Raw genomic sequence first — 15,462 nt, forward strand, 5'->3', positions numbered from 1 at the left:
CACACATATGGAGGTTTATTATGAGGAACTGCATCATGAAATTGAGCAGCCCTGTGATCTGACCCCTGGACTGTAACCCGCCAGGCTCCTCTGTCCACGGGATTCTCCAGGCAGGAACACTAGAGTGGGTTGCCATTTCCTTCTCCAGGGGATCTTCCCCAACCAGGGATCACACATGGGTCTCCTACGCTGCAGGCAGATTCCTCACTGCCTGAGCCACCCAGGAAGCCGTGAGCAGCTGGTAACTGTGGGGCCAGCAGCTTAAGGGCAGTGACAGACATGCATCCGGAGAGAAGCTGAGTTGTGGCCCTGGCTCCCCAGCCCGTAGGAAGTGGAGGTTTCCAGTGTTCACTACAGAGACTAGAGGAATGCATGACATCTCCTCTCGCTAGGCTGTGGTTAAGTCAGGACTTGTGGAACTCAAACCAGAGCCTGGAGGAGAAATGAAAGTCAAATGTGAGGGCGATGGCTAGAGTGGGGCTTGGTGTGCCAACAGAGGCACGGTAGGACCTCAGAGGTGGGGTGGAGGCGGCTGACCATTTCCAGTTAAGCTGTGCGGAGAGATACACTTTTATGTACCCCAAGAAGAAATAACCATCAAGAGAGAATTAAAAGAGCCCTCAAGTTGTTCTATTTAAAGTTGATGCAGGCTGCCACATGACTCCGTAACCCACTTCACAGCTCCTTCTGTAGCCCACTTCCTCTTTCAAAGCACAAAATTCTGAATGATGGAAAAAAAAACAAACATGTCCCTTGTTTTCTTCCCTTTAAATATCACTAGATTCCTCAGAATTTGTGACTTTAAGGACTTAAAATAATTCAAACTACCTCTGCCACAATGTCTTCACCCACTTTCATCAGCTGCTCCTTTGTTAATTTACAAGGCAGAGACCTGTACAAGAATATCTATGATCCAACTCAAGGGACTTCATCTTCTGCAACAAGAGAACTGACCAGTGTCTTAAAACTTGCTAGAATTCCAATGTCGTGAGAACTAAGTTGAATAAATTCTTAGCTGAACTTCCCAGACACTATTACAATTATGAAAGGGAGAAGGTAGTGGGGTTAGGAGTTGGCATTAGATATCAGTAGGCACCCACATGAGTTTGGAGGCTATTTTTATGTTCTAACCACTTATGGAAAAACAAGGCAGAATCTGTAATTCCCAATTCATGATACTCTTCCTCACTGAACAAGAGCAATAAAACACAATGACTGTGCGTGAGACCAGATTTGTAAAGAGAGATGAATGGAGAGAGAACAGAAAAATGCAACGATTTCCTCCCTCATAAGAGATGAGAGCTTGAATTTGTCCTTGAGGCTGAACATCTTTTTCTTCTGGGAAGCCACCGCAATGGGGAAAGACCCTCTTCTGGGAAAGGAGATATTTGAAGCCATGTGGCTCTGGCTCCAACCCCTCTGCATGGTAATATGAAGGTTGTAATTATTGTGGCCAGTCACATTTCTGCAGATGGTGATCCTTTAGAGTAATTTTCTTTCCCAAATATGGATTTATACTGCAACGTGTCATTCAGCTGCTAAGTCATGTCGTACTCTTTGTGAGCCCATGAACTACAGCACGCCAGGCTTCCCTGTCCTTCACTGTTTCCCAGAGTTTGCTCCATCTCATGTCCATTGTGTCAATAATGCCATCCAACCATCTCATCCTGTCGTCCCCTTCTCCTCCTGCCTTCAATCTTTCCCAACATCAGGGTCTTTCCCAGTGAGTCAGTTCTTCGCATCAGGTGGCCAAAGTATTGGAGCTTCAGTTCAGCGACAGTCCTTCCGATGAATATTCAGGGTTGATTTCCTTTAGGATTGACTGGTTGGATCTCCTTGCTGTCCAAGGGACTCTTAAGAATCTTCTCTAGCTCAAGAGTCTTTGAACTTTCACCATAGTTCAAAAGCATCAATTCTTCCCTGCTCAAATTTCTTTATGGTTCAGCTCTCACATCCAGGCCAATATTTTATTATTTGTTTTTGTGAAGTTGCTACCTTGTTCCTCAAAGGCAGTGTGGAGAAAAGTTCCCAGATTGTAGGAAATCTAAGCAGGTCTGACCTTCACTTCTCTGCACTGGAGGAGAGGCCACTGGAAAAGAAAGAGAAAGAAGAAGTCCGGACGGCAAGGCCGGATAAGAAGGGGAAAGAATCAACTGGACTTGGGGTGGCCCATATATACGTCATACACGGGCTGTAACAAGTCTTGTATGAGACAAGTCTCAGTAAGTTTAAAATAAATGACCACAGTAGACTTCCTAGAAAGCAAAAACAGAAAAAGAAATCTGGAAAAGTCATAAATATTTGAAAATTAATCAAGCTTCTAAGGAGAAATTTAGAAAAACTCAATTTAAACTGAATTGAGATAAAAGCACACGTTAAAATTATGAGGTGTGCTTAAAGCATTGCCTAGAGGGACATTTATAAATGCTAAAAATGCTTGTGTTGGAAAAGAGAAAGCTCTAACATCAGTGTTCTAAGTCAGTTCACTCTCTGCATCATGCGACCACAGCCTCTTCACAGAAGCCCTTGTATCCAGCCTGTGTTCCTCTGACCCCAAATCCCCCGTCCCTTCTGTCCAGCAGCATCTCTCACTGCTCCTTCCTCCTTGCCTCCTAGCCTCACAGACCTTCTTTAGTTAGACTCACCATGCCTTTCTCTGGTCTTCTCACACACAGGTTTTCCTCTGTCTAGACCGCTCTTTCTGGGCTTCCCGGGTGGAGCTAGTAGTAAAGAAGCCATCTGCCAATGCAGGAAGTGTAAGAGACGAGGGTTCAGTCCCTGGGTAGGGAAGATCCCCTGGAGGAGGGCATGGCAACCCACTCCAGTATTCTTGCCTGGAGAATCCCATGGACAGAGGAGCCTTGCGGGCTATGGTCCATGGGGTCACAAAGAGTCAGACATGAGTGAAGCAATTTAGCACGCATGCAGCCCACTCTTTTACCTCCAGGGCGCACTACGAATTCTCACTCACAGAAATATCCTTAAAAGTCTCTTCTTTCTGGAAGACTTGCTGCTGCTCTAGATAGCTTCCATAATAGCTCATTGTATAGGGTCGGCCAAAAATTTGTTCAGTTTTTTCTGTATACTGTTGCAGAAAGAACTCCTAGGCTAACCCAACACCTCTTTTCTGGCAGCATTTAACATCTCTTCGAGGCATGATTGCCTCTCTTCCCTGCTGGATTTGGGGAGGATTGACTGGGTCTTTTACATCTGATATATATCTGGCCCATAGCACAGTTCCTGGCAGATGTGTGTTGTGTCTTTAGCTGCTAAGTTGTGTCCAACTCTTGCGAGCCCCTGGACTGTAGCCTGCCAGGCTCCTCTGTCCATGGGATTCTCCAGGCAAGAACACTGGAACGGGTTGCCATTTCCTTCTCCAGGGTCCTGGCACATAGTAGGCGCTTTCTAAATATTTGACAAATGAATGAATGAAAGCCTATTTTTAGTGGGAATATGACCACTAAGTTTTTGGTTACAGTCGACGAGGTCAGGGTTTTGGGGTTACAGCTTGCAGGCAACATTGGTTATTTCCCAGCACCCACTTGCTGCTGCGGCTTAACAAGGGCCCTGAATTCTGTTTGGGGATCCACGTGGTTCCCAGGAAGCGTATACTTACCGTGGCTCCAGTAGTTACTTAAATATTCACCTTTGAGAAAGCTTATCAGCTGTTGTGGTTTTAACCGCTTGAAACTGCGGTTTCTCAATTCTGAGTTAGTGGGACTCCCTCCGAGGCTCCAGGGCCCTCCCATTTCCTCGTCTTCCCGCGCTGAGAGCCGATGTGTGATGTTGTCCAGCAGTAGCCCTCTCATGCTTCCCTGGGAGGAGGGTTTGGGAAGGCCTGGGGCCCAGCGCCCTCGGAAGAGCAAAAGCAGAAACTCGGCACACGTCCGAGGGAAGCATGCCTGATGTCGTGAAGATGAAACAGATAAGAATAAAAGAGGAAAACCAAAGGGAATTAACCTAGTAGCGTCACTCCCGTGATAATTTTGTGTATGTAATGCAAAAGGAAACGGCTGTCTGGCCAAGAGAAAAAAACCGTGTCTTGCCCCGTCTAGTTGTTTAAAGAAATTGTATCGGAGTGTAGCTGATGCACGATGTTGCGTTAGTTTCAAGTTACAGTAAAGTGAATCAGCTATGGAAGTGAAAGTGGCTCAGTCCTGTCCAACTCTGCAACTGTGCAGTCCATAGCATTCTCCAGGCCAGAATAGTGGAGTTGGTAGCCTTTCCCTTCTCCAGGGGATCTTCCCAACCCAGGGGTCGAATCCAGGTCTCCCGAATTGCAGGCGGATTCTTTACCATCTGAGCCACCAGGGAAACCACACGTATCGCCTCCTTTTCGGATTTCCCGTCCACACGGGCTGTTACAGACGACCGAGGAGAGTTCCCCGTGCTGCTTCTCTGGGGGCAGGAAAGGAGTGAGGTCAGGCAGAGACACTGAAGACGCTCTGAAGGGGACTTCCCCAGTGGTCTGGTGTCTGAGACACCGTACCCCCAATGTAGGGGGCCTGGGCTCAATCCCTGGTTGGGGAACTAGACCCCACATGATGCAACTAAGAGTTTGCATGCCACAAGTAAAGATCCTCCATGCTACAGCTAAAAACTAGGACTTGAGTGCTGCAAGAAAGATGGAAGATTCCACATGTTGCAACTAAGAGCCAGTGCAGCCAAAGAAATAAGTAAATGAATATTAAAGAGGAGAAGCCACATGCACACCCATGGCTGATTCATGTCAATGTATGGCAAAAACCACTACAATATTGTAAAGTAATTAGCCTCTAATTTAAATTAATTAATTTTTTTAAAAAAGAAGAGACACTTCTGAGGTACTGAACCTCCCATGTATAGTTTATAAACTCTTTTGAATCCATGATATCTTTCACAATGAGGAGATTTTTTTAAAGAGCAAGATGGGACTAGAAAGCAACAATTATCTTACCCTCGTCATTATAATGGTAACGGGAACAGCGTTTACTCTGTACATCAGTCTCTCACTGTTCTGTGAAGGACTCAGACTCCTGGGCCATGATCTCTTTCTGGTCTAATGTTCTGTCATTCAGCAAAGTGCAGGCAGGTTTGAAGGAAACTTGAGGGGACATTTGGTCTATTTCTATACGTCCCAGAAGATTTGCCAGTTAATTAAAGCCAGTCCAGGCAAAAGTGACCCAGTTTGACTTGGAAATTCCACTCTCCCCTTCTCCAGGAAGAGATTACACAGCCTTGTTATGTAATCAACTTTAAATGTCTGAAAATGCTTCCTTGTGAGTTACCCAGATGCTCTATGCTTTGCGGTCTCTCTTCAAACAGTGAGATGATGCATTCGAAGTTGGAAAGCTTCGGGAGACTAAGTCTAAGGGGAGCTGCCTGTTGGAAGCGTCACAGTCCCTAACATCCAGAGGAAGCCGCCTACCCATTCCTCCAGCACCGCAAGGTGGAGATGCGACCTGGGAGACGCGCCTGCAGAGAGGGAGCAGCAAGGACTGCTGGGTGATGCTCTTCTTGGCCGAACAAAATCTTTGTCACGTTGGCAGTACAAATACAACTCGGTGATCTCTCAAAGGAGAACCCGCCTGTTGTGTGTTAATGTTCCTATATGCGAGGGAAACTCAAAACCATGTGTTTCAATATAAATATTTTCTGATCAGGTAGAGCAAGCATTCTGGTTCTCATAGCCCCCAGATTTGAACTGCACTTGAAATCAGGTTAACTAGAGCTAAATTTAATCATTGTGCAACCGGATTGGGTGTATACAATCTGGGGTATTGAATGTCCTACTTTATGTTGTTTTTATTCTCAATTTCATCTAGTTATTTCCTCAGGGACTGCAGAGCAATAGTAGGCAGCAAAGTAATGAAATGTGGTAAATCTGGTTAAAGAGAAATATGACTAAAAATACTTTCCTTTGTTTCATCTCAGCAGCCCCATATATAGCATGGCTTTCTTTAGTTTATGAAGTATTAAAACTAGTTCTTAGGAGAGAAAAGGCAGGCTTGGATTTATTGCTCTGGGAAACATAGCTTGCTTAATGTTATAATATCTAAGAGTTCTTTGTTTTATAGATACGCCGTAAAAGTCTAGGTCATAATCATTAACTGCCTTTTATGTGTGTGTGTGGGGGTGTGTGTGTGCACATGCGCATGTGTGTGTGTGTGTGTGTGCACATGCGCATGTGTGTGGGTGTGCACATGTGCATGTGTGTGTGTGTGTGTGTGCGTGCACATGTGCATGTGTGTGCATGCATGCACATGTGTGTGTGTGCTCAGGTGCTCAGTCCCATCTGACTGTAGCCCACCAGGCCCCTCTGTCCATGTGATTTTCCAGGCAAGAATGTTGGAGCAAGCTGCACTTTCCTTCTCCGTAACAGTGTGTAGGGACCCACTAGAAGGACACGATTCTGCTTTGAAGAGTGTCTGGTGTTAGCGTCTGCAGAGCTAACAATGTTAGCAAGCGTGTATACACATAGGTGGTTTCTTATCCAGTGACTGTCAGGATGAACCTCTAGACACTGAACTGCTGGGTGGAGAAGCATGAAGCAGGGCATCACTCTGGGCAGGACGAGCTGAGCCTCACAGGGCTGCCTCGTGAACCCCACACCTCACGGGGTACTGCCGCTGCCCTTTGTCCTTGCTGCTCGCCCCCAAAGGCAGCTCTCTGCTTTCAAGCTGCTGTTACATTCTGGGAGCCCTGGGCACCCACCATCCTTCAGAGAACTGTCAGAATGCAACCGTTATGAACTACAGCCCCATTTTACCACCTTACAGCCCCAAAAGTAAGACCTTTCTGGCTTCTATGCTGTGTGAGAGTTTTCTGTTTTTTGGTATTATTTTTCTCAAAATAACACACACACATACCCCATGAAATATAACCTACACATTAAAAAGTGCATAAACATATAGATAGAGTTTAATGGACAATTATAAAGTCAATGCTTGCATAATATCACCCAGGGCAAGAAATGAAACGGAAATCACCACTGTTCCAAAAGGACTTCCCTACCATCTACCTGCCCAGGTTACATTCCCTCTTCTTCCTTGGGAGGCACCACTGTACTGGATTTTTAAACAATTTCTTTGTTTTCCTTTATAATTTTTATAATTTTATTTTCCTTTTTAAATTTCGTCCCCAGGGGCTTCCCCGGTGGCTCAGTGGTAAGACTCTGCCTGCCGTGCAGGAGATGCAGGATGCTTGGGTTCGCTCCCCGAGTCAGGAATATCCCCTGGAGGAGGGCAAGGTAACCCACTCCAGTGTTCTTGCCTGGAGAATCCAACGCACAGAGAAGGCTGGCGGGCTACAGTCCGTGGGGCTGCAGAGTCAGACACGACTAACTTAGCACACGTGCACACATTCATCCTTAAACAACACGGTTGAACTTTCCTCTCTTTGGACTACCCATGAATGGAAGCTCTTTTGTTATCTTGCTTCTTTATGTTTGTAAAATTCCTAACAGTCATTTAGATTGTGTTTGAGCTATTATGAACAGGGATAGTATGAAATCTTATATGTATCGGTGCCTTTCTGGACTCTGTTCAAGTGGTTTGTTAATCTGCATACCAATACCATATTGTTTTAATTATTACAGCTTTGTATAAATCTTGCTATCTGGAGAGCAAGTTCTCCCTTCTTATCTTTTTTCCTCTAAGAGTCTTTGTTTATTCTTGACTTTTACATTCCTATATCAATTTTATAAGAAGCTTATCAAGTTCTAAAACAAATATGTTGAAATTTGGATCAAAACCTCTTTCGATTTTTCCATCATTGAGTTCTAATCTATGAACATGACATAGTTCTCCATTTACTTGGATAGTATTCTTTAATATAATTCAATAAAGTTCCATTTCTTCCTAAAGGTTTTGGTATTTCCAAAAGTTTTATGTGTCTGTTACTATCTCAAGCTAAGTTTTGGCTTGAGGCTTCTTGGATCACCTTGGTGATACACGTTGGGGCAGAAATCCACCAGGGGGCCCTTTATAGGTCCCTGGGGAAGAGCGCGTGGAGCTGGTTACTGAGGGCCTCCCTTGACTGTGGGCACAGCCTTCGGGGCCCCAGCAAAGCGCACGTGCCGCAGGGAATGCGCTCCTCCTCTAGGCTCCGTCTCTGCGGGCTCTGGACTTCTGCATTTGTCTCCCCTCACCCTTCAACGTCACGAAAACACAGCTCCATTTCAAGTGTGGATTATCACATATCTTAGGAGCAAAAGTGATTTTGAATTCTCTGTTTACCTTTCTGGCTTTTTTCTTACTGTAATTCCTTATGTCATTTTGGTTCTTGGATGTTTCTATGAACTTTAAGAAAATTCATCCAGCATTTTTAGTTGCTTTCCATGAGAGGGTTAGCTTGAACAACCTAGCATGCCATTATCAAAAACAGGAACTCCAAAAAGGTAGCTAGTTTTCAAATTCTGATCCAGACCAGAACAAGCATTTACCAAGCTGAGAACCAAAGGGAAATGAGGGCAGTGAGGCTGTATTTTCTTCATAAAAGTCCCATATTTCTTTCTTTTTGGTAGTAATGGTAAGGGGCAGAGCTAGTACTGGATTTGGAAAAGGCAATTTATATAAAATCCTTACTCTTAGAAATAAAACCTTATAATGATTTAAATAGCATGTTTTAAAAATTCCATTATGTTATTCATCTTAGCTAAACAATTATACTGACATATGTTCCCTCTATGTGCAGACCCAGGATTTTATTTTAAAAGCCGCTTAACTCATGTTCTTCAGAGATTTAAATATTTTATTCCCAAACTATTTTAATGGTGAGATAAGTAGATATTTAATAAACCACAAAGCCAATTATTTTTTTCCCAGATTTCTCCTTGAATATGATTGCAGGTTTCAATTTTATAAAGGAATATATATTTCTTTTTTCCTACATTTGTCACCTTCTAAAACATGATATAATTTATTTGTTATGTTTACTATTTGTCTTTCTGCCAGTGTTCACTGGTATATCCCAAGTATCTGCAATAGCTCTTGGAACACAGCAAATACTAAATAAATGTTTGTTGAATGAAAGAATGTGCGACTTTGGGCTTCCCTAGTGGCTCAGGGGTAAAGAATCCACTTGCCAATGCAGAAGACATGAGTTTGATCCCTGATCTGGGAAGAACCCACATACCACGGAGCAACTAAGCCCGTGGGCCACAACTGTACAGCCTGTGCTTGTGAGCCCCGGAGCTGCCATGCTGAGCCCACACGCCCCAGGGCTGGGGCTCCACACCGGAGAAGCCACCGCAACGAGAAGCCCACATTCCGCAGCTAGACAGGAGCTCCCCACTCTGCAACGAGAGAAAAGCCCACATGCCAGCCAAGACCCAGCACAGCTGAATAAACAAATAAATGAAATTATATTAGAAAAAGGCATGTGCAACTTTGAGAACAAAGGTTTTGTTAAGGGGTGAGAACCTAAAATTGTTTACATGGGTCCAGCAGTAAATGCATGTGAAGAAATGGAATCACAGAGGTAAAAGAATTTATTATTTATCCAAGCCTTTCCAGTCCTACTTACAGTCACTCTGACAGAGGGAAATACATCTATTTGAAAAACATTTCTTTCATTAAAAATAAGACACTATGATACCATGTAGGATACAACATAAGTATTTTAACCATCAACAAATAAAGACCATGACATCTTTAAGCACTTATCAATACTGACTGTTCGTAAGTATCAGCAAATACTCAATATATTGTCAGTTTCAGCATAGCAGCAGATGATGTGAAATTTGAAAAACAGCAAAAACTGGTTAGTAAACTGGCTAGTCAGATAAAAGCTAATCATTGACTAACTCATATTTCTTACTTAGTTGCTATGTAAGCAATAAATAATATATAAATAAAATGATATAAAAATTATAGTAATATATAATAAAATACAAATAAAATAGTGATATAGTAAGCAAAATTGTGAAATTTAAAATATAAAAGGTGGGAAAAAATTTTAAATGTCTATGAAGGTGAGTTTTAACATCAATTTCAGCATACTTTGTTTTTAAATGCAATGGCTGATCTTTTCAGATTCTGCATTTAGGCAAACAAAATCATTTATTCATGGTTTTAAAGTTGTAATGGTACTAAAGAAAAATGATTTGGGGGCAGAGTTAGGGGTATCCCACAATGCATATAGATTACCAAAAATTTAAACAAGAAAATAATTAAATTTTCCTTAATTAGACTTGGAATTATTCTGGCTTTCAAAATTATAATCTTTAAAATGAAACAAAAACTTAATTGATTTCTCCACTGAATTGGAGCACAATGTGACCTGAATATGGACTAGTAAATTATCAGTCAATTTATCTTTATAGTAAATCATATATATATATACACATATATGTATATACATTTATATGTTATATATGTATATATATATTTGGTAAATTTTCATTTAGATATTATAAATACTACAAGATGAAAAATAAACCTACTCTATACCAGAAAATAGACTGATCCTAACGTAAGCAGGCTTTTGCCATGTAGGCTAATATTTATCTAAAGAAATACTTTCCTATAAATTCTAAGTTTTAGACACTAATGGAATGAAGGAAGGGCTATCAAGATTTTGTATATAATGAACAGGAGGATACAATACACTACTTGATCAAGTGGATTTATCTTTTTAAATTACTTTGCTAAGTCTAATAGTAAAATAAGTTTTAACTCCTGAGGCATGGTAACAGAACAGTGACAGGAAGGCAGTCTAGAGATACATGGGACAGGAGGAACACTGGTTTCAGGAATGACTATGTGTTGTGGATGACTGATCAAGTCATCAAATATTTATCCTTATTAAAACAGCACTTTCATAAACAAATATTTTCACCATAGCTCACAAAGTGAAATACTGTTTTCTACTGCAGTCTACTAGTTGTCCATCATACTAGTTTTAGAATGAGAAAGACATATTCAAAACAGGGTTTAAAGCAGACGTACTTCCCTATGAAAATGGTAAAATAATTATAAAATAGAGATAATTCTGGAAAATAGAAATTTTAACAGCAAAGGTATACGGTAAACTAACAAGGTACAATTTCAAGAGCTATAATTATATTTACAGTTTTGAAATAAAATGTGTTCATTTTTGCCTTTAATAGCAATGGTTTAGTGAAGTAGTAAAAGCAGCAAGTCACACTAAAAAAATCTAAGTTCAACTTATATTTGACTCTCTACTAGCTCTTTTTTAATGAAGGACTATTTCAGTGGGACATCAATAAGGATTTTTGGTTTCTTTAAATATCTTACCACAACAATTATATCACATTTTGTAAATTAAATATCTAAAATGTTTGAAAGCCAGAATAATACTTGTTAGAACAGAAGCTCCATTTTGGTTTCCCTCTTTTTAAATATTAGATCAAATTTCATTATTGACATTTGCTTCGATATATTTATACTTCTGCATCTTGGCCAGGAACCCAGAATGAAATGGGACTGCTGGACACTAGACCACCCAGTCAACTGCAGTCTTATCATTGCAAGACTGAACGAATAAAATCTCCCTCCAGTATCCTGATTATATGATTGAAGGCTCTAGTTCTTCTGTGAAATCGATTTTATTTTTATGGAAGGCTTCCTGTTAGTTTGCTTATTAAACTAAAATGAAATTTAGTGATTCAACAAAGATATGGTAGACCTTCAAAATGTAATGTATATAAACACATTCTTTTCTTTTTCTTTAAAAATATTCTATGGTTTATCTGTAAAAGAAAACATATTTAGGGTAAAACCAAATGATGGGCTGAATTCACTTTAAATTAGTATAGTAAAAAAGTGTGTCAGTGATAAATAGATGAAACAGAGTGGCAAAATATTAACAATTCTTGAAGCAGGGTGATAGGTACTCAGAGGTTTTTTTATACTATTATCCATATGTTCTGTGGTTGAAAATTTTAATAGTAAAAATAAAGAATCCAAGCAAGTTTCAATAATAAAAACAGTAAAGGTAAAATAAAGACATTTCCAATGAACAAAACTACTGTATAACTGGACATTTTGCAAAGATCTGTACCAGACTAATTATGTAATGTGTTGTTACAGTGAAAAGTTGGGAACAACTTAAATGTCAATCATTAGGAACAGTCAAATGCAGTAGCAATGTATTTGATAGCAATGGAATACTATCCAGCGATGAAAAAGCCTGTTGAGTGAAAAAGTGTTTCCACAGCAGCGTATGGAGCCTGATTCCATGTTCACAGGAGTGTGTGCATGTCCATCCATTGTTCAGAGTGGTTATCTCTGCAAAGAGGAATTGCAGGTGGTTCTTTACTTCTAACCTTTTCTTGGGCCTGTTTTGTATTATTCAAAAATTTTACAGGCATATATATTAATTTTATATTTGGGGGATATTGTTTTCTATAATGATATCCTATGATTTTTCTCATCATGTTATTCTTCCTAGCTGATGGAATTATTTTTTTAATTGTTAAAAATTGTGTTAGGTCTTATGTGATTCAAAGAGGGCTTCCCAGGTGACTCTAGTGATAAAGAACCTGTCTGCCAATGCAGGAAACTCAAGAGATGTGGGTTTGATACCTGGGTTGGGAAGATTCCCTTGAGAAAGAAATGGCAACCTGCTCCAGTATTCCTGCCTGGGAAATTCCATGGACAGAGCATGGAGGGCTATATTCCCTGGAGTCACAAAAGAGCTGGATAGGACTAAGAGACTAAATAACAAAAAATTCAAAGTGGCAAAGTGCTATACTTCTAAAACAATATGAAACTCAGAGTAGATTTCATTATCTTAAACAATGGAAATAAAAAAATTTTCCTCAACCACCTACTGGTTGTTTAAAGAAACACATAAAAAACTACATGAAACATAAAATTATAAAATAAATGAAAATAGACTTAATTATCTTTTGGTTAATTCAAATCAGGCTAAAATTCTATTAATTATGGAAAGAAATAGCATTTGGAAGAGAAAATAAGAAAATGCTTTCTAATTTGTTCATAATAAACTTGAACTGAAAATATTCCAACAATTCTATGCAGAAAAATATTTGTGTATATTTTAGTAACATGTCTGTTCTTAAACGGATGGCAGGACAAAATAAAATGCTTTTTCCAGATGCATGATTTTGTGATTTCAGAAGCTGTGGACTAGCATTTTCAGCTAAATCTCACGTTTAACTCTAGTCAGCACTGTAAAATTCTTTGGAGTAAACTTGAACTTAATGATTAACTTTGGAAACATCATTTGAGGTTAGTTATCTCGGGGGAGAGTCCAAAAAGTAGGTGTTCTAACGGCTGTGAAATCTTCCATCTTTAGGCAGTCTGTTGCTGCAGTACCCTCCTCTTAGTCTGCCGAGACCCCAGGACACAGTGGGTGGGAGCCAGCGATGGGACCCCTCTACCTCACCCCTCTTTAGGGACCTCTTACAACCACCACAGCTGCTGCGCACAGTCCTTCGTCAAGGGCTGTACTGTCCCCACCATTTACTATTTCCTAGATTTTAAGGCTTCAAGGATTAAAGGTAGCTCCTTTGGTACATGAGATTGGGGACCCCTAATCTTGGTGATTCCAATTTGGGTGATGTCACAAAAAACAACTCAGAAGGTATCAGCGAAGTTACCTGCTGGGTATTTCCTTCTTTCACATCCATGTCCTAAGCTTTAGGAATGAGAGACTTCTTGGGTTTTGATCCGTCCAAGTGATGTATCTGTAACCAGATTAAGAATCACATTTTATTATAAATTAATTGTATATACTTTCAGGTGTGTTAGATACTCTAATTCTCAGTGTGTTTCTAGAAGATCTTTGGCAAATCATTTATATCTTTATTTAGGGGGTTTAAAAGTGTATCACATGATGAGTGGCCCCAGATTAAAACTGCATTTTGGTTTTTTACCTGCTTCCTAGAAGCACGGGATTGTCCACAAAGGACAGTATTGGAGCGAGGCTTCTTTGACGTTTTTGGAGAGTCCTGACATAACTTCTTTTTAGACCTGGGGGCTGTTCTGCTGACTGTTAATCGGTGGTCAGTTACATCCGATTCTTTAGTTTGGTCAATTGACTCTAGCGGTTGGGAATCTTCCGGATCTGTGTCTGATTCAAAAATATGTGGCTGGCTTTTCACTTTTAGTGACTCATGACTTTTCCCTAAAGTCTGTGTTATATATCTGCTTGTCAAATTCTCTTTTCCATTCACTTGGGAGCCAACAGCACTTTTTATTACACCTAAATTGCTAGTTGGCATCTGAAATACTGAACTATTAGACAGTTGTTTATTTTCACTTGAACTCATGATCAATGATCTTCCACTAGAAAGGGGATTTTTTGTCATATTTCCATGGGACTCAGTGTTTTTTTCTTGCCGAGATCTACAAGTCTTGAGATTTACATTTTTAGCCTTCACCTGAATGCTATGATGACGTTTTTTAGCAGTTGGATCTAAATTTGGTTTATCGTCCTGGATCTCACTAGATTTAAGGGAAAACAACTTAGATTCTGTATCAACACGTTTTCTTCTCAGGTTCTCAGGTGGTAAGATACTTTTGTTCATCTGTAATGGTCGACTTTTGAAAACTGGTATGAATTTAGGGGCAATATTACGTTGGGGGCTAAAGTCTGTGTCTTGAACTGGAGCACTTCCTCTGTTGGGCGTGGGTACTCCCAGTACTAGCGCGGACTGGTCGGACAGCGGTTTCTTGCTGCTCTGCACAGACTCCGGTTGGAGGCGCAGAGCCGAGGACCCCGCGGGCTTCGGCCGGCTGGCCGAGGGCGCCCCCTTGTGGCCAGCAGCTGCTGAGCACGGCGGGAAGCTCGGAGCCCGGGCGGGTCCTGGGGAAGGGGCTGGAGCTGGAGCGGACCTGAACCTCTGTCCAGCCGTTAGATTGGGCAGCTTGACTTTGTTTTCCTGAAAGGATAAACATTAGAAAATGTAAAACTGTCCTTAAAGGAAAAGAAATAATTTATAAAATATCATCAAGATAAGAATAAAAAGTAACACTACAGTGTACAGAACAGCTAAAGAAAAACAAAAAACAAATGGGCCTTATTGAGGACATGTGTGTGTCTCTTATGACTTTTATCCTACTTTTGATACTATCCATACAAGTTAATGTTTTCAGATGAAGTTATGTTCTAAACTGTAGTAAGTGAACTGTAAAACCCATACACGTAGCTATTGCCGTTGTGTTTCAAATGTGCTCATGCGTCTGTCTCTCTTCTCTCCGTTTTTTTCCCTTTCAGCTTCTCAAAGATCATTTATCAGTATTTGTCACCAAAAAAAAAAAAAAAAAAAGAGGACAATGTAGCGCTCTTATCTTTTAGTGTGCATGTTCACTCTCCCTAAGTAAATACTAGACTCTTTGAGGGTAGGAAAACCATGAGTTACTCACTCTTACATCCTTCACATTCTTAAATCCTCCACACAGTTACTAACAAAACACTTATTCAAAGAAATTAAAGTAATGGAAGAGGCATTTACACTGGGCCTTTCAGAGTAAGTGCAATACTGACTATAGG

At 40.7% G+C, this 15,462-nt stretch overlaps 1 protein-coding gene across 1 annotated transcript in view; it reads right to left on the reverse strand.

The window, feature by feature from the left end:
- Positions 1–2,061: 2,061 nt before the first annotated feature.
- Positions 2,062–15,462, reverse strand: part of C27H18orf63 (chromosome 27 C18orf63 homolog) — a 34,568-nt gene continuing 21,167 nt past the window's right edge. Inside the window, exons 11-14 of the mRNA XM_061130642.1 lie at positions 13,844–14,851; positions 7,921–7,972; positions 4,323–4,398; positions 2,062–2,089 (exon numbers count right to left, since the gene is read on the reverse strand). Of these exons, the coding sequence (XP_060986625.1) occupies positions 2,062–2,089; positions 4,323–4,398; positions 7,921–7,972; positions 13,844–14,851 (1,164 nt within the window). The remainder of the gene's footprint in view (positions 2,090–4,322; positions 4,399–7,920; positions 7,973–13,843; positions 14,852–15,462) is intronic.

This window comes from Dama dama, chromosome 27 (genome assembly GCF_033118175.1).
Source record: "Dama dama isolate Ldn47 chromosome 27, ASM3311817v1, whole genome shotgun sequence".
NCBI lineage: Eukaryota > Metazoa > Chordata > Mammalia > Artiodactyla > Cervidae > Dama > Dama dama.